The following is a 25,864-nucleotide window of genomic DNA, read 5'->3' on the forward strand; positions in this document are numbered from 1 at the left end:
TCAGTAACTCAGCAGGCGACAATTGGTTTAGCTGAATGGAAATAGTGTATTCATACTGAGTGCACAAAAAGGAACTGGCGGAGCATAAAGGCTTTGCCACAGAATAATCTATATTGTGTGGATAGTGGATACTCACATTGTCATTTCTCTTTGATGAACAGCTGTGCCCTAAAGGTATCAGAGAAGACAAGAAACTAAACACAAAACACAGGACATCGGACAAAAAGCATCCCAGGTGAGTTCAAACTGACCTCGGATCAAACAGGTGAGGACTAAGGACTCCACCCAGCCACGCCTTGCCTCTGACCAGACCTACCACACAATTAAATGGTTTCACATGAAGGGGAAGAGCAAAGATTGACAGATATACCTTTTAAAGATCCTCAGGGCATGGCTAGTTGTAACTGAGGGTAAAAAGAGAAGGGCAGATATTGTGTAGGGAGTAGGGACATATCCCTCTCAACCAGTGATCGCAATCCCAGAAAGACCAAAGGAAGAGACCTTTACCACTATTTGTCTCATCTTGACATCTTTAAAGCAAAGTTATCCATCATACTTGAGGATCAATAGCAGTAGTCCAATAGAACTGCTTAATTGTTTTACCCCAGACAAGATTTCTACTGGTGGGAATTCAGCAGATGATCACAAGGGCCAGAAAACAATTGTGATGTCATAAACGTGAGACCAAAGTGCCATCTTGTGGACAATCGAAAAATGCACATTGAGCTCGTCTTTTTTTCATTACGGGTTACTGCCGTAAGGAGAGAAGTCCAAACGTGATCCGTTTAATCTGATCCACTTCCAGATATAATATTAAGTGCAACATCATTATGCTATTGCCCTTCCTTTCACAGGGATTGTATTCAGTGATTACATGTTTGGTTCATTGCCATATCTTCGCATCTACTGAACAAAAATCGTGTGGCAGAAATTGGGTAGCTGTGGGCTAAGGAGTTGATGTATTGCATAAATCCCTGAGACAATCTATAAATGTCTGCATCTTTCGACCCTTAATGGTAAATCTTCAGCCAAGGTGAGGTTATTATAGTTAGAGCCTGTCAGAGAAGCTGTGTGAGTTCCTCCTGGAGTGTGGGTTCATAACCACACTCCACATCAGCCTCAGGGCAGGAGGAGGACTGAAAACCGACTAGCACAGCTGGCTGGATTAAACTGAACATATGTCTCCAGGGTGTAGGATCCTATCTATCCATCCAACTGAAGAAGAAGAAAAAACATAGAACTGCTAACAGCGTTCATTACAGCCACTTAATGAGCGAGTGGTGTAGCCTTATGCGCAGGTAAAATCTTTGATGACTAAAAAGCATTGCTACACTGACCTAAAGCCCTGCTGCTATTTATATGGGCATGACTTTCACAGCAATAACTGGCAAGGCAAGCTCCCCCTGAGAATACCTGACAGCAGCCATCGCTTATTTGCTTATTCTGAGGCCACGGGTGACAAATGAGCTCAGGATGGCTAGTCACTCAGGCTCCCTGGGTTTTAATTCTCCTCTATTTTATTCATCTGGAAAAGATGTGCCATGTCCTAACGGTCCTCAGATTTTCCCACTACCTGCTCTGGCACCAGGTGATGACGTCAGCATCTCTCCAGGGCAAGAAAGCAGGGCAAGCAATTACGGGGAGAAAGAAGAGAAAACACAGCAGCAAATAAAGCCATCGGATTCAACTGGGGTGGCTGGCTGTGAAGATAGACTGTTCCTCCGTCACCCCTGAACAAACACAGTGAGTCTCTACGTGGATAATCTGACAGAACAAACACAGTGAGTCTCTATGTGGATAATCTGACAGAACAAACACAGCGAGTCTCTATGTGGATAATCTGACAGAACAAACACAGCGAGTCTCTACGTGGATAATCTGACAGAACAAACACAGCGAGTCTCTACGTGGATAATCTGACAGAACAAACACAGCGAGTCTCTACGTGGATAATCTGACAGAACAAACACAGTGAGTCTCTATGTGGATAATCTGACAGAACAAACACAGCGAGTCTCTACGTGGATAATCTGACAGAACAAACACAGTGAGTCTCTACGTGGATAATCTGACAGAACAAACACAGCGAGTCTCTACGTGGATAATCTGACAGAACAAACACAGCGAGTCTCTACGTGGATAATCTGACAGAACAAACACAGTGAGTCTCTACGTGGATAATCTGACAGAACAAACACAGTGAGTCTCTACGTGGATAATCTGACAGAACAAACACAGCGAGTCTCTACGTGGATAATCTGACAGAACAAACACAGTGAGTCTCTACGTGGATAATCTGACAGAACAAACACAGTGAGTCTCTATGTGGATAATCTGACAGAACAAACACAGCGAGTCTCTACGTGGATAATCTGACAGAACAAACACAGTGAGTCTCTACGTGGATAATCTGACAGAACAAACACAGTGAGTCTCTACGTGGATAATCTGACAGAACAAACACAGCGAGTCTCTACGTGGATAATCTGACAGAACAAACACAGTGAGTCTCTACGTGGATAATCTGACAGAACAAACACTGAGTCTCTACGTGGATAATCTGATGGAGAGGCTACGGTACAACATGGCTCATGTCACCAAAGCCCCATCTACTACCCACCATTGCGACCTGTACGCTCTCGTTGGCTGGCCCTCGCTTCATACTCGTCGCCAAACCCACTGGCTCCAGGTCATCTACAAGACCCTGCTAGGTAAAGTCCCCCCTTATCTCAGCTCACTGGTCACCGTAGCAGCACCCACCTGTAGCACGCGCTCCAATAGGTATATCTCTCTAGTCACCCCCAAACCAATTCCTCCTTTGGCCGTCTCTCCTTCCAGTTCTCTGCTGCCAATAACTGGAACGAACTACAAAAATCTCTGAAACTGGAAACACTTATCTCCCACACTAGCTTTAAGCACCAACTGTCAGAGCAGCTCACAGATCAATGCACCTGTACATAGCCCATCTATAATTTAGCCCAAACAACTACCTCTTCCCCAACTGTATTTATTTATTTATTTTGCTCCTTTGCACCCCATTATTTATATTTCTACTTTGCACTTTCTTCCACTACAAATCTACCATTCCAGTGTTTTACTTGCTATATTGTATTTACTTTGCCACCATGGCCTTTTTTGCCTTTACCTCCCTTATCTCACCTCATTTGCTCACATTGTATCTAGACTTTTCTACTGTATTATTAACTGTATGTTTGTTTTACTCCATGTGTAACTCTGTGTTGTTGTATGTGTTGAACTGATTTGCTTTATCTTGGCCAGGTCGCAATTGTAAATGAGAACTTGTTCTCAACTTGCCTACCTGGTTAAATAAAGGTGAAATACACTTAAAAAAAAATGAGCAGCAGCTGTCGTCAGGCCGAAAACACGTCACATTGTATCAAATTAAGAAAGACATATACTGCAGATCATTTAATCAAAGTCAACAATGTCACTCACAGGAGAGAATTGAGAGATGCGAAGCAAAAGTAGGAAAGCCATAGTCCTACCAACAAAGTGAAATCAGGTCGGTAAGGGGCAAATGGTGGTCAGAGAAAGACAAATAGAATGCACACATGGGTAAAGGAAGCAGAATAATCTGCATGCACAAAAGGAATAGACAGCATAATCCTACACAGATATTGAGTGAGACACCTACAGTACATTCAAGGCACATACATTGTGTAAAATAATCTTAGTAAAATCCAGGCTGAATTGTAAGTCAAATGTCATAGAAATATGTTATTTTTGTTCTTAATTACATCCTGTTATGGTAACATAGATGAGCCAACACCTCAGACAGACAGATCGCTAACAGTGTTCTAGCCTGCCTTGAGTCTGATCCTTAGTGATCATATTGGCAGGTAGTCTAGCTGTTAAGTGTTGGGACAGTAACCGAAAGGTCACTGGTTCGTATCCCTGAGCTGACTAGGTGATAAAATATGCTGCTGTGCAGTTGAGCAAGGCACTTAACCCTAATTTCGCCTGTAAATCACTCTGGATGAGAGTGTCTGCTAAATGACTCCAATGTAAATCAGGCAGGCTGTCATGTCAGGCCCTTCACTGTGGTGGCTCCTGTTATGCAGGAGATCCTACAGGTGGGGGTGGGGACTATGAGGTGGGATGAGGGCTCTCAACACAAGAGGGCAACCAACCAGGAACTCGTTCTCTGCCTCAATTAGCTTTCATGTACTCAAGAGCACTGAGGCTGCGTCCATTATCTTCCCACCACAGCTCAGGCACCAGACTGATCTGTGAGTAGCCTAATACAGGAATATTTTAATGTTAATCTCCTGCCGGAGCTTTAATTTAGCATTTCATTAAAACATGATAAGAGAAAAAAAAAAGCACTTGAAAAAGCAAAAACGCCTCAGCAAGTTAACCCTGTAGGCTACACAATAAATAATCCATAAAAGCTCTCCTAACTGATTCACTGTGCTGTGTGAAATAATGGCTCTGTAATAGCAATATATATATATAAGCAACACTACTGGAGGATCCACAGCCGCAGGTCTTAAATGTTAGATGTGGAGATAGTATATGCCAAAATAGTCAAAAGTAATATCAAGGTCGTAAGTATGGCACTATTTTCTGATAATTTTTCAGCACTGCCACTGCTTCAATGATCCAGAATTTGCTGACAATTCTGTTTAGCTGGCACTTGAAAGTAGGTTGCATCCTATTACTGAGAAAGGTGAGAGGAACTTTACAATATCATCTGTTTATCTAAACAGTACCCCAGCTATAACAAGACAGGTACCCAGAACATAACAGAACGTTTTCATTTGGTTTATGAGATCACAAGACAGACGAATATTTTCCAAACATTGTTCGAAGGTTTTTAGTCAGGAATGATGTTGTTCTTTTCAGGAACATGTCTCTGGAGGTCTGAAATTAGCATAAGTGCCAAAGAAAATGCTTAAATGTAAAAGTGTTTTACAAGTGTAAACATTTATAGCATATAAATCACAAAACAATTAGACTAATTTGAAAGGCAGCACGACACATCCGAGTGGGCGCATGCGATGGTCCGAATGATGATGCTACACCGTGGCCAGTTCAACTTGATCTGGAAACATCTCCGTATGACCAGCGTTCTCCATATCCGTGGGCAATGGAGCAATTTTGTGTTTGATTCGATAAAGCATCACGATCAACATGGCAAATAAAAATAACAGCAAACATACAAAAAGTCCAAGGTACGTCGACAAACTTGGTAGCCTTGGGTCTTGACGTCCTATTTCCGCGACAGTTGTTGTCCAGATGTGCTCGTCGCTGGAGTTTATTAACATTTTGGAAAATCCATCAGGGCTTGGAGTAAGAAAGTTCCTCCAGATTATTTGGCCATTCATCATGGTGAATATTACAGTGCTGTCATCAAGCTGTAGACTCCGGGTTTCATGTGAACAAATGGTTATGTCCAGTCGCGCAATGCCCAATGTATGTCCCAATTACATTTGAATGTACAATTATCCACATAATTCAAACGGTTTGGCGAGTACAGTCCGTTGGCCAGTCCGAGGTCAGGTTTCGAGGATACACCGTAGTACTTTATTGGTTTTGAGGTGTGTGTAATAACGACGCGGGCGCGCGGTTTTCTGTCACGCCTGAGTGCGCTCTTCGCGTTTTCTTTATTTGGACGATCGGTACGTCACTCGATCAGAGCAAATGTATTACACAAATGTTACCAAAAGTCCCCGCTTTATTTGAAGGGATTTAACATTGACTTCTAATACGTTCTAAAGGTGAAAATAGATACATCTATTTTCTAGTTATTTTGCGCACTGTCGTGACAGCGTTTTTTGTTGCCTCCTCCGGCGACATTTAAACAATTCATGAACGGGGTCTTGTGTGAAGAATTGAAGCCGTGACCTTGCATTCTGTTAAAAACAATACCTCTTTCATATAGACTCGGAGTTCTCATACAATACCCTGAACGTCGAAACAATGACAGAAGGCATTGGTTTTGGGAGCATAAGGATTTTAATGTATTAAATTGTTTCCATCCATATGGTTTTCTTCTTCATATGAGATTCCAGTCATGTTTCATGCGCAGTGTCCTATCTATGCTCTTTATTTTACTCTTATTATTATCTATCCGGATGCCTTCATATACATACAGTATCTACCTCAAGTATCTTATACCTCTGCACATTGATCTGGTACTGGTACTCCCTGTATATAGCTCCACATTGATCTGGTACTGGTACTCCCCGTATATAGCTCCACATTGATCTGGTACTGGTACTCCCTGTATATAGCTCCACATTGATCTGGTACTGGTACTCCCCGTATATAGCTCCACAGTGATCTGGTACTGGTACTCCCTGTATATAGCTCCACATTGATCTGGTACTGGTACTCCCCGTATATAGCTCCACATTGATCTGGTACTGGTACTTCCTGTATATAGCTCCACATTGATCTGGTACTGGTACTCCCAGTATATAGCTCCACATTGATCTGGTACTGGTACGTCCTGTATATAGCTCTGCACATTGATCTGGTACTGGTACTCCCTGTATATAGCTCCACATTGATCTGGTACTGGTACTCCCTGTATATAGCTCCACATTGATCTGGTACTGGTACTTCCTGTATATAGCTCCACAGTGATCTGGTACTGGTACTCCCTGTATATAGCTCCACATTGATCTGGTACTGGTACTTCCTGTATATAGCTCCACATTGATCTGGTACTGGTACTTCCTGTATATAGCTCCACATTGATCTGGTACTGGTACTCCCTGTATATAGCTCCACATTGATCTGGTACTGGTACTCCCTGTATATAGCTCCACATTGATCTGGTACTGGTACTCCCCGTATATAGCTTCACATTGATCTGGTACTGGTACTTCCTGTATATAGCTCCACATTGATCTGGTACTGGTACTTCCTGTATATAGCTCCACATTGATCTGGTACTGGTACTCCCTGTATATAGCTCCACATTGATCTGGTACTGGTACTCCCCGTATATAGCTTCACATTGATCTGGTACTGTCCTGTATATAGCTCCACATTGATCTGGTACTGGTACTCCCCGTATATAGCTTCACATTGATCTGGTACTGGTACTTCCTGTATATAGCTCCACATTGATCTGGTACTGGTACTCCCTGTATATAGCTCCACATTGATCTGGTACTGGTACTCCCAGTATATAGCTCCACATTGATCTGGTACTGGTACTCCCTGTATATAGCTCCACATTGATCTGGTACTGGTACTTCCTGTATATAGCTCCACATTGATCTGGTATTGGTACTTCCTGTATATAGCTCCACATTGATCTGGTACTGGTACTTCCTGTATATAGCTCCACATTGATCTGGTACTGGTACTCCCTGTATATAGCTCCACATTGATCTGGTACTGGTACTTCCTGTATATAGCTCCACATTGATCTGGTACTGGTACTTCCTGTATATAGCTCCACATTGATCTGGTACTGGTACTCCCTGTATATAGCTCCACATTGATCTGGTACTGGTACTTCCTGTATATAGCTCCACATTGATCTGGTACTGGTACTTCCTGTATATAGCTCCACATTGATCTGGTACTGGTACTCCCTGTATATAGCTCCACATTGATCTGGTACTGGTACTTCCTGTATATAGCTCCACATTGATCTGGTACTGGTACTTCCTGTATATAGCTCCACATTGATCTGGTACTGATACTCCCTGTATATAGCTCCACACTGATCTGGTACTGGTACTTCCTGTATATAGCTCCACATTGATCTGGTACTGGTACTTCCTGTATATAGCTCCACATTGATCTGGTACTGGTACTTCCTGTATATAGCTCCACATTGATCTGGTACTGGTACTCCCCATATATAGCTCCATTCGTGTGTATTTTATATTATTCCTCATGTGTTAGTTACTATTTTATTTGTAATATTATTTCAACTCTGCATTGATGGGATAGGTTCATAAACAAGCATACCAGTTGTATTTGGCTCATGTGATTAATAAAACATTTGATTTGATTTTAATTTGATCCTCTGATGGTGGTGACCTGCGCTGCTTCTGTCTGTCTGTCTGTCTGTCTGTGTGTGTGTGTGTGTGTGTGTGTGTGTGTGTGTGTGTGTGTGTGTGTGTGTGTGTGTGTGTGTGTGTGTGTGTGTGTGTGTGTGTGAGAGAGATGGTTTGGGATGAGTTGGACCGTAGAGTGCAGGAAAAGCAGCCAACAAGTGCTCAGCATATGTGGGAACTCCTTCAAGACTGTTGTAAAAGCATTCCAGGTGAAGCTGGTTGAGAAAATGCCAGGAGTGTGCAAAGCTTCCATTCAGCCACAAGAGGATTAGTGAGGTTGGGCACTGATTTTGGCGATTAGGTCTGGCTCGCAGTTGGCGTTCCAATTCATCCCAAAGGTATCGGATGGGGTTGAGATCAGGGCTCTGTGCAGGCCAGTCAAGTTTTTCCACAAAGTTGGAAGCACAGAATTGTCTAGAATGTCATTATATGCTGTAGCGTTAAGATTTCCCTTCCCTAGAACTAAGGGGCCTAGCCCGAACCATGAAAAACAGCCCCAGACCATTATTCCTCCTCCACCAAATGTAACAGTTGGTACTATGCATTGGGGCAGGTAGCGTTCTCCTGGCATCCGCCAAACCCAGATTAGTCCGTCGGACTGCCAGATGGTGAAGCGTGATTCATCACTCCATAGAACGCGTTTCCACTACAACAGAGTCCAATTGTGGTCAGCTTTACATCACTCCAGCCGATGCTTGACATTGTGCATGGTGATTTTAGGCTTGTGTGCTGCCACTTCACGGCTGAGCCGTTGCTGCTCCTAGACGTTTCCACTTCACAATAACAGCAGTTACAGTTGACCGGGGCAGCTCTAGCAGGGCAGAAATTTGACGAACTGACATTTTGGAAAGGTGACATCCTTTGATGGTGCCACATTGAAAGTCACTGAGCTCTTCAGTACGGGCCATTCTACTGACAATGTTTGTCTATGGAGATTGCATGGCCGTATGCTCGATTTTATACACTTGTCAGCAACGAGTGTGGCTGAAATAACCGAATCCACTCATTTGAAGGAGTGTCCACATACTTTTGTATATATAGTGTATGATTGAACAGGGTCTCAAGTGGGGCAGATCTAGTAGTGAAAAGGTCTGAGATTTCTAATCCACCACTCTGGATCCACTGTGTGAATAAAAGTTTAGCTCTGCATATTGAAGTCACCAGCCACCTATGCAGACCGGGTCTTGACTTACAGATAGGCAGCATCCAGAGTGGTCCACCACTCAAAGGACATCCAGCCAACTTGACACAACTGTGGGAAGCATTGGAGTCATCCCGCAGTGTTTGTGAATATACCCTGATGAAGACAGCTTGGCTGTCTAAACGTTGGATATAACATTTTTGCATCTGAGCTCCTAGAGTGTGCGGCTCTCCTTTATTTTCAAGTTTTCTACTCCGCTAGCCAGCACCTCGCCTAAATAGGTGTGCGTTTATTTTTCTTCTAGAGCGTCCAGAAGAGTACCAGATGTCTGGTAATTATATTTGTACATCTGTGGTTGTTCCATTGTTCTCCTGTGAATGTCTCGCTCGCTTTCTCTTTCCCTCTCTCGACCTCTCTCTCTCTCTCTCTCTCTCTCTCTCTCGCTGTCTTTCTCCCTCTCTCTCAATAATTCATCAGTCATAGAGACAAAGCCCACCTCTCATCATCTTCCAAAAGCCTTTTATACTCCTGCTCTGACATATTCAGTAATGGCCAAGACTAGGTTTACAGGCCATCGTTGTAAATAAGAATTTGTTCTTAACTGACTTGCCTAGTTAACTTAAGGTTAAATAAATAAATAAAATATACAGTATTTACACTGCAAAGTTACCATAAGTGCCAGAACATGTTTCAATGAAAGGACAAATGCAGTTGAAAAAGGACAAATCCACTCCAAGGCCAAAGTCCACCCTTGATGTGATTCAATATATCCTAATGTATGTACAGTGTGTAGTGATGGATTGTAGATCGTAGAATAGTTGATCAAATCCATTAGGTTCATTGTGCTCCAGTTAACAGCCAATGCCATATCAGTTGACCAGACGGGGGAGCACGGGATCTAAGTAAAGCGCATTGTGCGCACAGACAGACTCGAGGAGGAGAGGACTTCATCAGGGTTTTCATCCCAACTCGCTACAGTCGATTCTGAACTTTCGGATTGAGGGTGCTGGAGGACGAGGTCACAGCTTTTCTTGTCTCCTCAATTTTAAAAGGCGTGGATCGAAGTAAACTTAATATGAAAACATGTCTGTAAATGAAGTGTACGTTTTCAGACCATTCAAGTTGATTGCTTTACTTTGTGTATTTCTGGCATTGTGTCTGGACATTGTAGCGTTATTGAGTCCCGCCTGGGTAACCGCAGAGCGGTTTTCTTTGTCGCTATGGGAATCATGCACCGAAAAAGATTCTGGCTGGAGATGCCTTTCCACCCTCAAATCTGGTAAGAAGCAATATTTTTTCATTTTCACATTCTTCTTCGTTTTGATGTAAATGATGCCTTTCAAGTGGTTTTCTATCCAGATGAAAAGGGATCCCCAAAATTAGTTCTAATCCTTGGCTCCCAAAATAATGTAGAAGTATTTTGGCAGCAAATGACGGGGGAATATCACTATAGGAACCCAAAAATGATGATATTGGCATTTTTTTCATGCTTTCCCCCTGCGCGTAAGGCTCATTATCTATTACAAACTCTATAAAACATGGCCTAGAAATTGGTGCAGTTGTTTCCCTTTCTCAACCGTGTTGAAGTTCTATAGCATACACATACACTTTATAGACTGGTCCAGATGGATACAGAATGAATGCGTAAAACAATCGGATTATAGTGAGAGAAATACCAGGAATTGACGGTGAATTTCTACTGTATGTACGTCATGGATGAAGAGATCAACAATGGACCATTGTGAATGTACTGTAATTTGCTTGTTCAACATCGCTCTTGGTCCGGCTCCGTTGATACATGTCTACTGCAACACTTGCTTTCCAGGGACAATATTTTTGAGCCTGGTTGCCTCTCGGTTAAACTATTCCGCTCTTTGCCACTTGCCACTATTACATTCCACTCATTGCCACTCCTGTCATGAGTGGAATATGTTAGCTGAGACGGACCCAGCAGCCCCCGCCCGCCACGTGCGTACCCCGGAGGACCGGTACAAGTGATGTTTGGCCGGGCCCTGGCGCGCACAGTTTGTTGATCTTTTGTAATGTGAAGTTTTCTTTCTCAGCGGTGTGTTGTATTGCTGAGCAATTAGTCCCCATGACGTGCCATCTGGGAGCTCCACTGACCTCTGCAGAGCTTTCCCACTGGGCACAGACGTCAGTCCAACGTCTAGTTTTGATTTAGCCTCCATTTGGTTGAATTATCATATAACGTGAATTCAACTAGAAGAAGAAAAACAAAATCATGTCATTGGAGTTAGGTTACATTGATGACGTATTGCAAATCCAGTCAGTTTTCCAGGTTGATTTAATGTCATCACATAGAGTTTTTGCGTTGAAATTACGTGGAAACCACGTTGATTCAGCCAGTTTTTGCCCATTGGATTGTGAATGCAGAGTAGTGTTCCACCTATTGTTGCATTCCTCTGGTGGAGAGGGCAGTCTTGCTCTGGTATCTCTTTTTGTGAGTCTCTTTCCCTCTCACTCTCTTTAAATGGGGATGGAGGGGCTGTGGTTATGGCCTGAAAGCGTCATCATAGATACATTTCACAGTTTAAGGGGGGATGTTCTCACGCATTCCGACATAGGCCTAAGCAATATATTTAGGGTAAGTGGCGACCCCTCATTCAGGGCAGGTGGTTGGTAATCTTCTCTAGTTGCGCTGTGATTGGCTCAGTGTGCTGTCACTCATGGGGACACTACGTCTCTGCAAAATCTACAAGGAAAGTGAAAAAGTTCAAGCCCCCTTGGGTACTGCCATATATTTACATTAGAAGTGCCCATCCAAGAAGGATCAAGGTCATTGGCCACATATAAAATAATGTCAAATCATGTTATATCTACCTTAGCTTTGATTGGACTTATCTGTGTCAATATCATACTTTCAAAATCTTGTCTACAGTAGCAAGCTAGACAAGCAGTCATCATCATGAATCACATCGACAATCTGCTGACAAATCCTTTTCAATCCTTGTCATATGAAGAGAAAATATAAATAAAATGTATCGGTGCTCATCGGCCATTGGACATAAACATTACCCAACAAGTTGGAAATCGCAAATTCAACAGTGAGTGGTTTGGAAGAAATCAGTGGCTAACTCTAAGCGTCGCAAAGCAATCACTATTTTGCTTCCCCTGCTATTCAGTGAAGAGGGTGTGTGGTCCAAGTTTGGGTTTAAGGATCTCTTTTCCAAGCTTAAAAGGATAAACATTCACATGCAATACCATGGGCCAGAAAAGGTTAAATACATTGGCCATGCTGTTAATCCAGCATGACTTCTCTCATGTTCAAAACAACTGGAAACTCGGAACTGGGAAATATCAGACTTCGGTGAGTTCAAGACAACTGGGAACTCTGAAAAAACAGGCTCCGACTGGGAAAATGTGTTTTGAACGGTCATCCAACTCAGAATTCCAAGTCAGGAACTCTGGCCTCTTTCTAGAACTTCGACCTGACGATCACTGATTTCATGATTCGACCTTGTTGTTTTTTATGTTACCAGGGTAACCCTACATGAAACACAGCCATTATTTTAAGTGTTTCTAATATCCCCTATGGGAAAAATGAATGGTGGAAAAACAATTGAAACCATTTCCCTATTTGACCTCTAGGTTTTATGGGTATTTTGACACCTCCACTGTGGGGCTCTAATGTTGGTCTTTGCTGCTTCCTTAGTTTCATCCCTCTCCTCTACTGTTTCTCAGTATCTCAGTAGTTGTTTTGGCTGAGCCTCCCAGCTGAGTAGAATGTGCTGTTAGGGAAGGCCTCAGTGAGGATGCTACTGCCACTGCAGCCAGCTTTACTACTGCCTCCAGGCTCCAGCACAGAGCAGAGAGGACACCATATGGGTGCTGGAGAGGCAGGTTAACCCTGGCGGTCTCCTCTGATAGGACCCTCTATCTCAGTTCAGTGCCCTCCCCTGTGGTGTCCAGCCAGCCACACCCTTTCCAAGCTTGATGGTCTGTCTCTGTCAGACTAACAGAAGAAAAAAACAGTAGGGGGAGGTTCTTTTCTGCACTGTTTAACCAATCCAGTAAATGTGGAAGAGTTAATATGGAGTGTCGCCTGGTTAGTATTCCGGATGGAAACAACTTCAGAGAGCTAGCTGCTAGCCAGATATTAGCTAGCGTTATCTAGCGATAATGGAATCTCCGACAAAGTTGACACCAACACAATTGGTATGTGGTGTCTCGCGACTTTGTGGCAAGAACTTCATCGCGAAGACAGACAGGCACTATCTATAGTCATCCGCTATATGTTTCACCCGGAGACTGTAAACAAGTGGCATCGCAGCCTCTCTAACTTTTCTCCTGAAAACCGGATGTTTCTGTTTTGTTACAACCCTACGGAGCTTGCTGTCAGACAAATACCTGTCACATAATGAGCTGCTGTGATAGATCTCTTTCCCTCTGTTGTTGTGGTGTAATGTGGAGAAGGAGGGGGGGGGGGGGCTGAATGTGAGGCGGTTCCAAAGAGATGACCCTGTCCCTGGGCAGAGAGAGAGAGAACGCCTGCCTGCCTGGCGGAGCTCATTAGGACCAGGGTGTCTGGGTGCAGGGGCGTGGTGGGGTTAACACTACAGGAGACAAAGGAGACAGTGACCTGGGACCTGGGGGCAGAGAAAGACATGACAGAGCGGAGCTCATTAACTGCCTCCAGTGGAGCTTCTCTCTGTTCTCTGAGGCGAGCCATCCAACCGAGACGCAACAGACCTGCGGGAGAACTGAAGGGTCAGTTGGATTTTGGAACGCTGCACCATGGCTATGTCTGCACAGCCAGAACCTGGACAGAGGAGAAGCAGAGGCAGATGGGATGGATGAGATGGAAGAAAGGGTTTTGCACGTGGTCAAGTGAGCATGTTTGAAGTAGCTCTGTGGATCAAGCTCCCTTCACTGTCTAAATTAAAACACCAGAGAGGACTGTGAATGTTGGGGAATTTTAAACTCTTTCTTGACCACAAATACACACACACGTGTTTTGAGTTGTAACAAGAGCAGTAGGCTATTTGTTTCCTGCTTGTCTCTCATCACTGGTCTGAGTTTATGGGGGATCCATTCAATTCCACCATACAGTCATACACTACATGTTTGGAACATCTCATTCCAAAATCATGGCCATTTATGTGGAGTTGGTCCCACCTTTGCTGCTACAACAGCTTCCACTCTTCTGGTAAGGCTTTCCACTAGATGTTGGAACATTACTGTGGGGACTTTCTTCCATTTAGCCAAAGAAGCATTAGAGAGGTCGGGCACTGATGTTGGGTGATTAGGTCTGGCTCGCAGTCGGCATTCCAATTCATCCCAAAGGTGTTCGATGGCGTTGAGGTCGGGGCTCTGTGCAGGCCAGTCAAGTTCTTCCACACCGATTTTTACAAACCATTTCTGAATGGACCTTGCTTTGTGCATGGGGGCATTGTCATGATGAAACAGGAAAGAGCCTTCCCCAAACTGTTGACACAAAGTTGGAAGCACAGACCAAACAGCCCCAGACCATCCACCAAACTTTACAGTTGGCACTATGCATTGGGCAGGTAGCATTCTCCTGGCATTGGCCAAACCCAGATTCGTCCGTTGGACTGCCAGATGGTTAAGCGTGATTCATCACTCCAGAGAAGGCCATTCCACTGCTCCAGAGTCCGATGGTGGCGAGCTTTACACCACTCTCTTAGGCTTGTGTGCTGCTGCTCTGCCATGGAAACCCATTTCATGAAGCTCCCGATGAACAGTTCTTGTGCTGACGTTGCTTCCAGAGGCAGTTTGGAACTCGGTAGTGAGTGTTGCAGCCAAGGACAGATGATTTTTACACGCTACGTGCTTCAGCACTCAGCATTCCCGTTCTGTTAGCTTGTTTGGCCTACCACTTCACGGCTGAACCGTTGTTTCTCCGAGATATTTCCACTTCACAATAACTGCACTTACAGTTGACCGGGGCAGCTCTAGCAGGGCAGAAATTTCACGAACTGAGTTGTTGGAAAGGTTGCATCCTATGACGGTGCCACGTTGAAGGTCACTGAGCTCTTCAGTAAGGCCATTCTACTGCCAAAGTGTATCTATGGAGATGGCTGTGTGCTCGACTTTATACACCTGTCAGCAATGGGTGTGGCTGAAATAGCAGAATCCACTAATTTGAAGGGGTGTCCACATCCTTTTGTATATATAGTGGATTTCACTGAATGATTAGACAGGAGTACCCTATGAATCAATGTTGGTGATGGTCATTTGTAACATGTGTCTCCTCCTGCAGACTGGCAGATAGCCACCCTCGTGTTGCTGCTGGCCGGTGCTGCGGTGACTCTGGTGGCCTTCCTTGTGGCCCTCATCTCCCTGTGCCGGGGGACACACAGACAGCACTACCGCACTGTAGCTGTGTTCATGTTCGCTGCAGGTGAGTCCACCAAACTTAAACTATCACAAACCCAACACCAAACAGGGTCATAGTGCGCCACAACACAATCACATACAAATCAAATCACATTTTAATCATCATATGCTTTGTAAACAACAGGTGTAGACTAACAGGGCAATGCTCACTTACGGGCCCTTCCAAACAATGCAGAAAGAAAATATAGGAATAATAGAAACGTAATAACGTAATAATTAAAATAATAATGAATACACAATGAGTAATAATAACTTGGCTATATACACAGGGTACCAGTACAGAGTGGATGTGCAGGTGTACGAGGTAATAGAGGTAGATATGTATATATAACTAGGAATAAAGTGAATAGGCAACAGGATAGATAATAAACAGTAGCAGCAGCATATGTGATGAGTCAAAAAAAAATGTGCAAAAAGGGTCAATGCAGATAGTCCGGGTAGCTATTTGATTAATTATTTAAGCAGCCTTATGGCTTGCGGTAGAAGCTGTTCAGGGTCCTGTTGGTTCTAGACTTGGTGAATCGGTACCACTTGCCATAGGTTAGCAGAGAGAACAGTCTATGACTTGGGTGGCTGGAGTCTTTGACAATTTTTAGGGCACCGCCTGGTATAGAGGTCCTGGATGGCAGGGAGCTCGGCCCCAGTGATGAGCTACCCTCTTTAGCCCTTTGCGGTTGGATGCCAAGCAGTTGCCATACCAAGCGGTGATACAGCCAGTCAAGATGCTTTCAAGGGTTCCACTGTAGAACTTTTTGCGGATCTGTGGGCCTATGCCAAATCTTTTCAGCCTCCTGAAGAGGTGTTGTCGTGCACTCTTCACGACTGTGTTGGTGTGTGTATCACAACTCAGGATATGACCCAGATGCAGGCACGGGAGGTGGATAGTTTGATTCTTAGAATATTAAATATAACAAATGGGCAGGCAAAAGGCAGGTCGAGGGCAGGCAGATGTTTGTGAACCAGGTCAGAGTCAGGCAGGTACAGGACGGCAGTCAGGCTCAGGGTCAGGACAGGCAGAAAGGTCAGAACCGGGAAGACTAGAAAACAAAAACTTGAGAACAGGAGAAACGGGAAACACGCTGGTAAGACCTGACAAATCAAGTCGAACTGGCAACAGACAACAGAAAACGTAGGTTTAAATACACAGGGGATAATGGGGGAAATGGGAGACACCTGGTGGGGGGTGGAGACAAGCACAAGACAGGTGAAACAGATCAGGGTGTGACAGTATGTGGATCATGATAGATCCTTAGTGATGTGGACACAGAGGAACCTGAAGTTCTCGACCCGCTTTCACTACAGCCCCATTGATGTGAATGGGGGCATGCTCGGACCTCCATTTCCTGCAGTCTACGATCAGCTCTTTTGTCTTACTGACGTTGAGGGAGAGGTTGTTGTCCTGGCACCACAGGTCTCTGACCTCCTCCCTATAGGCTCTCTCATCGTTGTCGGTGATCAGGCCTACCACCGTCTCGTCGTCGTCAGCCAACTTAATGATGGCGTTGGAATCATGCGCAGCCACACAGTCATGAATGAACAGAGAGTACAGGAGGGGAGTAAGCACGCACCCCTGAGGGGCCCCTGTGTTGAGGGTCAGCTTGGCGGATGTGTTGTCGCCTACCCTCACCACCTGGTGGCGGCTCGTCAGGAAGTCCATCATCCAGTTGTAGAGGGAGGTGTTCAGTCTCAGGGTCCTTAGCCTAGTGATGACCTTGGAGGGGACTATGGTGTTGAACGCTGAGCTGTAGTCAATGAACAGCATTGTCACGTAGGCAAAACATGGAGATACAGTGTAATTCTTTCCTCATACCGCATTGGTCTCCATACAGACAGAACTCACCATTTGAGGTCATAGTCAAGTTGTTTGCACAAAGCTAAATAGACACTGACTGAGACTGTGAGGGTGGAGAAGGAGAGGGCGGGTGGCGGGGGGATGAGAGGGGAGTTGGGGGTGAGAACTCTCTCTGTGGTGCTTTGAGACCCAGAAAGCAGGCTGATGCGTGCCAAGAAAAAGCAGCCGCAGAATCTGCACAGTTACCAATGAAGAGTGGAATGTATTCCCTCATGGATAATATCCATGAAGAAAAAAATGAATTCTCCCACAGCTTTCTTTGATCGGTCTGCTCCCCCCCCCTCTGCTTGCACTCTCTGCTCCTTCTCTTCCCTCTCTCTGCCCCTCTCAATGGTCTCTCTTTCATTTTCTGCTCTCTCTCTCTCGTTCCCCCTTTCTCTCCGCTCTCTCCTTCACTAGGTCTCTCCTTCTCAGGCTCAGTCAAAACACAATTAAAAGGCCATGCCGGAATAACAGTGCTGTGGAGCATTTAACGCTTAAAACAAACTAATTGTTCAAAACAAACTCATTTCACAATACTTTTTATTTCTCTTCTGTGAACTGTAGCAAATCAACAGCTGCATATTACTACCAATACATCACCATATAAAGCATCCACAGAGAGGACAAGCACGGTAAGCCATACTGAATAAGTAAGCAATATTAAAACCAACATCGCTTTTTGCTGTTCTTGTAATGAAAAAGAGTGTGTGTGTGCATTTCTGTGTGTGCATGTTTGTATGTGCGAGGTCAGGAATAGAGCAGTGTGCAGTCAGTCAGTCAGTCTTGTGGTTTGGAAATAATGATGGAGCAGTGACAACAGCCTTTGCCTGGTTTGTACTCAGTCTCACTTTCCCTACCATTCCCCAATTTTAAACTTTCTTATATAACAGACAGGCATTCTATTATTTAATTTATATAGAATGAAAACAAATACCCTTGCTCCCACTCCCTGCACTTTCTCAGGCCTGAACACATACAGTGCATTCGGAAAGTATTCAGACCCCTTCACTTTTTCCACATTGTTACGTTACCGCCTTATTCTAAAATGGATTAAGTTGTTTTTCCCCTCATCAATCTGCACACAATACCCCATAATGACATCACAATACCCCATAATGACATCACAATACCCCATAATGACAAAGCCAAAACAAGTTTAGACATTTTTGCACATTTATTAAAAATATAAATGGAAATATCACATTTACATAAGTATTCAGACCCTTTGCTCAGTACTTTGTTGAAGCACCTTTGGCAGGGATTACAGCGTCGAGGCTTCTTGGGTATGATGCTACAAGCTTGGCACACCTATATTTGGGGAATTCCTCCAGCCGTGACGCTTGCCATTCAGGCCAAAGAGTTCAATCTTGGATTCATCAGACCAGAGACTCTCATGGTCTGAGAGTCTGGCCACTACCAAAAGGCCTGATTGGTGGAGGGCTGCAGAGGTAGTTGTCCTTCTGGAACGTTCTCCCATCTCCACAGAGGAACTCTGGAGCTCGGTCAGAGTGACCAGTGCTCAGTTTGGCTGGGCAGCCAGCTCTAGGAAGAGTCTTGGTGGTTCCAAACTTCTTCCATTTAAGAATGATGGAGGCCACTGTGCTCTTGGGGACCTTCAATGCTGCAGACATTTTTTGCTACCCTTCTCCAAATCTGTGCCTCGACACAATCCTGTCTCGGAGCTCTACGGACAATTCCTTCGACCTCATGGCTTGGTTTTTGCTCTGACATGCACTGTCAACTGTGGGGCCTTATATAGACAGGTGTGTGCCTTTCAGAACAATGTCCAATCAATTGAATTTACCACAGGTGGACTGCAATCAAGTTGTAGAAACATCTCAAGGATGATCAATGGAAACAGGATGCATCTGAGCTCAATTTCACCTTTATTTAACCAGGTAGGCAAGTTGAGAACAAGTTCTCATTTGCAACTGCAACCTGGCCAAGATAAAGCATAGCAGTTCGACACATACAACAACACAGAGTTACACATGGAATAAACAAACATACAGTCAATAATACAGTAGAAAAAAAAGAAAACAAAAAGTCTATATACAGTGAGAGCAAATGAGGTAAGATAAGGGAGTTAAGGCAATAAATAGGCCATGGTGGCGAAGTAATTATAATTAGCAATTAAACACTGGAATGGTAGATGTGCAGAAGATGAATGTGCAAGTAGAGATACTGGGGTGCAAAGGAGCAAGATAAATAAATAAATACACTATGGGGATGAGGTAGTTGGATGGGCTGTTTACAGATGGGCTATGTACAGGTGCAGTGATCTGTGAGCTGCTCAGACAGCTGGTGCTTAAAGCTAGTGAGGGAGATATGAGTCTCCAGCTTCAGTAATTTTTGCAGTTTGTTCCAGTCATTGGCAGCAGAGAACTGGGAGGAAAGGCGGCCAAAGGAGGAATTGGCTTTGGGGGTGACCAGTGAGATATACCTGCTGGAGCGCGTGCTACGAGTGAGTGCTGCTTTGGTGACCAGTGAGCTGAGATAGGGCGGGGCTTTACCTAGCAGAGACTTGTAGATGACCTGGAGCCAGTGGGTTTGGCGACGAGTATGAAGCGAGGGCCAGCCAACGGGAGCGTACAGGTCACAGTGGTGGGTAGTGTATGGGGCTTTGGTGACAAAACGGATGGCACTGTGACAGACTGCATCGAATTTGTTGAGTAGAGTGTTGGAGGCTATTTTATAAATGGCATCGCCAAAGTCGAGGATCGGTAGGATGGTCAGTTTTACGAGGGTGTGTTTAGCAGCATGAGTGAAGGATGTTTTGTTTTGCGAAATAGGAAGCCGATTTTAGATTTAATTTTGGATTGGAGATGCTTAATGTGAGTCTGGAAGGAGAGTTTACAGTCTAACCAGACACCTAGGTATGGTGTGAAATAATTATTTGATACATTTTAGAACACCGCTGTAACGTAACAAAATGTGGGTAAAAGTGAATGGGTCTGAATACTTTCCAAATGCACTGGAGTCCATTGAGAGACAGGTGTCAGGATGTATACAAGCAACCATTGGTTCCATCAGCTAGTTACTTAGCCAGTTGCTCTTCTAAAAAGCCAAAACAGCCAAGAAGTCTCCAATACTGTAGGACCAGTATGTGGTGGGATAGATTGTGGTAGATGTCTGAGGCTTTCGCCGTTTGTCATTTGCTGAGAAATGTGGGAGATGCAGTGTTTTCTTTCCCTCTCTGTAATTGCTTTCAGGCCTGTTAAGGATAAAGGTCTCCTTATGCAGGAGAGCCTTCAGTCACAGGATGGAGGGGGCAGGGGGGGCTGTGTAAATGCCCCCAGTCAGAGAGAAAGGCTGAGAGTCATTGTTGTGCCTGTCTGCTGGCCAGAAGTACGGCCCCAGCCCAGCCGCCTCAGTCTGGCCTCTGTCAACAGTCACGTTCCTGAGCTTATGTCTCACGCCTCTTCACCCCTTCTCCTCCAGGTGGAGTCTCAGTAAATGTCCCCTCTCTGAGTCAGTCGACATATACGCACACTCACACGTGCACGTACACAGGTTTTAATAGGGAAAAGGAACAGTAGTTAACTTTATGTCTAGAGAGCCCACCGTGTGGTATTTCCTCTCCTCCTCTTTCAACTTGACGCCTTACTGTTTGACCATAAAAGTAGGAGGAAGACACATGCCTCACCGCACACACGTGAGTACACACACACACACACACACACACAGCACACACACAGACGGACCAACACTCGCTCTGATTCTTTGCCCAACACAGTGACTGCTTTCCTGCTCTTAAATATATTCATTAGGAATGTGTTGACTCGGAATGTGATGTGATGGATGAGTTTACACAATGTGAATCCTAAAGTTAATAGTTATGTCTGTGTTGGTATTTTAACAAAGTTCAATCGACTAACATTGGCGACTATCCCACAGGATGAACAGGACACCCACTGATCCTTACAACAGTCTAACAACTGTGTGGAAACGAGTGCGTCAAACCTTTCTTACTCCACATACAAAGTACACAGAGAAATGGTAACACAGGATACACACAATAAAAGTTCTGTCGCTCTAGGGATATTTTAGTGTGACCCAATGTGTTTTCTGTTATAAGGTCTGCCACCACAGTTCCGACCACAGTCCAGTGGAACACAACGTCACAAGTTATAAAAGCACACTTTTGACTTTTCTTTAGAAGTTCAGGGTTATAGGCTTTGGCCACTTGACAGTATAAACCCACAAAGAGTTAGAATTATAATAGGCTTTTACCTACAGACTTCAGTTCAGCGTGTAAAATGCTGGACCAGAATTCTTCAGTACAATAATCCTATATTTAGGCTGTGGTCAGTAAAGGCTAGGAAAGTTCTGACACAAGCATATGGTAGAGCGTTTCTCAGTGGCAACCTAAGGAGGATGCATTAGAACTTCCTTAGAGAACTAGAGATTGGATACAGGATGCAGTAGTATGTTTTGTTTGTTTACTGTGTAGCGGAGCATGGGCGGGTGGGTTTGTTGTTGGCTGCTGGCTGCAGTAATTAGCAGCTGTTGGGTCTCTGAGGGAGGGACACAGAGAGTGTGAGGGGAACACAGGGGGAGGAACAGGGTTTGTAGAGTGTAGAGGACATTGAGGGGAGGGGGTGTGATAGGACCCCCTGTGTAGCGGCTGGTTGGGGGTATCTATCACCCCTCTCCGAGCCTGGCTGTGGTCCCTACTCTGACTCGCACGTGGCTCCAGTTTCCCATCAGCAGACTTGGCATCACTAGCTCTCTACCTGCACACAGGTAGTCATTCATACAACAAGGCTAGCTGGTTCCCTTTTACCAGAACACATCTCAAATAGTAGGGCCCTATACAATGTGTTTTATCAAATTAAATCAAATTTTATTTGTCATATGCGTCGAATACAACAGGTGTAGACCTTATAGTTAAGTGCTTACTTACAAGTCCTTAACCAACAATGCAGTTGTAAGAAAAATACAAAAAAAAAAAATTAAGTAACAAATAAATAAAGAGTAGCAGTAAAATAACAATAGCGAGACTATTTACAGGGGGTACCAGTACAGAGTCAATGTGTGGGGGCACTGGTTAGTCGAGGTAATATATACATGTGGGTAGAGTTATTTAAGTGAATTATGCATAGATAATAACAGAGTAGCAGCGGCGTAAAAGAGGGACCAGTAGTCTGGGTAGCCATTTGATTAGATGTTCAGGAGTCTTATGGCTTGGGGGTAGATTGTAACGATCGTCTGGAAGAGGGGACCAAGATGCAGCGTGGTAAGTGGTCATAATGATTTTTAATGATACACTTCAAAAAAACAAACAGGGAAAACGAAAGCCAACAGTTCTGTCGGTGCAAACCACACAACAGAAACAACTACCCACAAAACCCCAAAGGAAAACAGGCTGCCTAAGTATGATTCCTAATCAGAGACAACGATAGACAGCTGCCTCTGATTAGGAACCCTACTCGGCCCAAAACAAAGAAATACAAAAACATAGAAAAAGGAACATAGAACGCCCACCCAATGTAATACCCTGGCCTAACCAAAATAAAGAACAAAAAACCCCTCTCTATGGCCAGGGCGTTATATAGATGCTGTTTAGAAGCCTCTTGGACCTAGACTTGGCGCTCCGGTACCGCATGCCGTGCGGTGGCAGAGAGAACAGTCTATGACAAGGGTGGCTGGAGTCTTTGACAATTTTTTGGGCCTTCCTCTGACACCGCCTGGTATAGAGGTCCTGTATAAAAACACCACAATTGGGTGTTCGATGTCCATGACAATGCTTAAACCACATCAGAAGACCCCTTTTGAGGTCTGGAAAAAATCGAAGAAATTTCGATTTTGGGGTGTAGTTACCCTTTAATGCCATTGTGCACCAACGAGAGAATGTTGTTACTTTAGTGATGTTTCTGTAGCGCTCATGTGATTGCAGAGTTTGAAAAACAAATGGCCACTGGATTTATGCAAATAATAATGATGTCATTCGGCCAGGTAGGCAAAGGCTACTTTGTAGTTAACATTTAACTGAGAAGATTTCCATCTTCCAGAAGACAGTTGTCATTACATTAGCGTCATCGCTAACGGCTACACAAAGTGGTAGACAAACACGCACTCACAGACAGGGGCGTTCTTGTGTCATTGCCTCTTCATAAAGTTGAAGGAAAATATAAATCATTGATGCATTTTTTTCATGTCTTATGATAATCATGGGCATATTAATGAATGTTGCAATAAGTTCAATACATTTAGTTGATTTCTTACTTCCCTACATTTTTTTATATTGTTGAATTCCGTTTTAATGTCTGTATTCCGTGATTCCGTTGGCAATGTGGATTTTATAGGGCCCTAAAATAGTGTACAGAGATAGAAGACATACATTGTCTGACTATAAAATGTTAACATGTTTATATCTTTCTGTGGAACTATTATCTTGATTTTTTCCCCTTTCTTTCAGTGGTCCTTCAGGCCTGTGCACTGGTCCTCTACCCAATCAAGTTCATTGATGGAACCGTCCTGCAGACCTACCATGAGTTCAACTGGGGCTACGGACTGGGCTGGGGAGCCACCATCTTCATGCTAGGAGGAGGCATCCTCTTCTGCCTCCGTACAGACATGTATGAGGATGCTATGTACTGAGTCCTTATCTCTCCTTCTCCTACTCTCTCTATCTCTCTCTTGCTCTTTCTGTCCCCCCCCCCCCCCACACACACACACACACACACACACACACACACACACACACACACACACACACACACACACACACACACACACACACACACACACACACACACACACACACACACAAACAAATCAATATTCACACCCATACTCTGGTACAACAACACACACACATAAACATACACACACATGCACACACATCGCCTTCCTCTGCCACCATAGACAAGCTTAGACACCTACATATATCTCACAGACACCACTCCACGCTGTTATTTATAGACAGAGTGTGAGGACCTGTTCTAAGACAGGGCTCCTGGCTCTGGCTGATCAACAGGAGAGATGAAGTCGGAGGAACAGCTGTGTGGAGTGTCTGTCTGTCCTCAGTGGGCTCCCAGAGACCCCCACCACGGTCAGACAGATGGCGATGCTGTTAAAGCACAGAGATGGTTTTGGACAGAGATGGGCCACTCGACCTATGAACTTTTCTACAGCACATCCCATGGATCTCCATTCGTAGAGGAACAAGAAAGATTCTCTGAGCCCTCCCCTCTGGGCTGAGGTGTTTATATAAGGGATTGGTATATATTCCTTTTATTGGGTGTATTTTATGTTGTTTAGAATTTCATGATGACAAATCAAATTAGGGATGTATTGATGTTATCATTTATCTTGCTATCCGATCTCCCACAGGAAGATATATTTTATGTGTCGCTGTTTGATAATTGCAGTTTCTGAACACTGATAACTTAACATGGGATCAGAGGTGAATCCCTAGCTACGTGTCTTCATAGCTGAAACATATCTGGTTTTGCCAGCTCCTTACATTTGAAGTGTAAAATAAACAGTACTGTTACATATGCAAAAATCAACACGTGTTTCTCATTTGTTTTGAATTATGACAGCAGTCTTCAGCTTTTGCATAGCTCTGGCTCTGAGTTATGTCAACTGAGCTTTGCAAATTGATTTGGTGGTCTTTATCCATTCTTTGGATCTGTTCACGTCTTTTCATAATGAAGAACACAAAACATTTGAACAACATACATAACAGAGGGTCTTTGAATAGTTGCACACGTTTAGTTTGTCGAGTAGAATCTGTCTAACACCCCTACCATAAGACCTCGGGACCAGAAATAGCCAATCAATGCTATGGCAGGAATGTACCACTGAGCAGGGGAGGAGGGGGGTAAATGATAGGTGCCTTGCTTTGGAGGAAATGGCATGGCAGGGAGCCACTTGCTAAATTTCTTACTATACCATTCTCTCACGACCCAGGACACAAGGGCCTCGCAGGCCAGAATGAAACAGCCGCACCAACCCAATTATAGTTGCCATTACCAGTGTGGCTGCTTGTGGATCTACTTCTAAATGGGACGTGGGAATAAGACTCCTGGGCTGGAGCGTAATGAGGTTTGGAGGTATTGGCTGGCAGGATATTGATGGTCTCTCAGGGCTTTACCAGACACTAATAGTGCTACTTCCTGTCCACTAGATGAAAGTGGGGCCAAACACCAGAGGCAAAATAGTTCAGGACCTCCCATGTATTACACGTTTATGCTGCCATTAGAGTGATGAAGTATCATTATTAGCTATTTTGTCAGCTCTCCTCGTAATGGGTATGTAAATATCAAACATGTCCAAAGGCTGTGCAATTCATTTCACTTGTGAATTATTCCATTGACAGGCTATGGGTAAACAAATGGGTATAACAATACATTCGAGTCAAAGTCATTCTCCTAGAGTCAGTCCACCCTTTCCCTCAATGCATTCCTTTGCACACCTGTAACTACCGTTCCATACATTCCCGTTTCCCCCTGGATA

At 44.2% G+C, this 25,864-nt stretch overlaps 1 protein-coding gene across 1 annotated transcript; it reads left to right on the top strand.

The window, feature by feature from the left end:
• Positions 1-10,133: 10,133 nt before the first annotated feature.
• LOC106603112 (transmembrane protein 47) lies at positions 10,134-24,051 on the top strand. Its single transcript, XM_014196349.3, has 3 exons — positions 10,134-10,465; positions 15,428-15,568; positions 23,820-24,051. The coding sequence occupies exons 1-3, from the start codon at positions 10,270-10,272 to the stop codon at positions 23,999-24,001; spliced, it is 519 nt and encodes a 172-aa protein (XP_014051824.1). The 5' UTR covers positions 10,134-10,269; the 3' UTR covers positions 24,002-24,051.
• Positions 24,052-25,864: the final 1,813 nt, after the last annotated feature.

Source organism: Salmo salar, chromosome 04, assembly GCF_965601325.2.
Source record: "Salmo salar chromosome 04, fSalSal1, whole genome shotgun sequence".
NCBI lineage: Eukaryota > Metazoa > Chordata > Actinopteri > Salmoniformes > Salmonidae > Salmo > Salmo salar.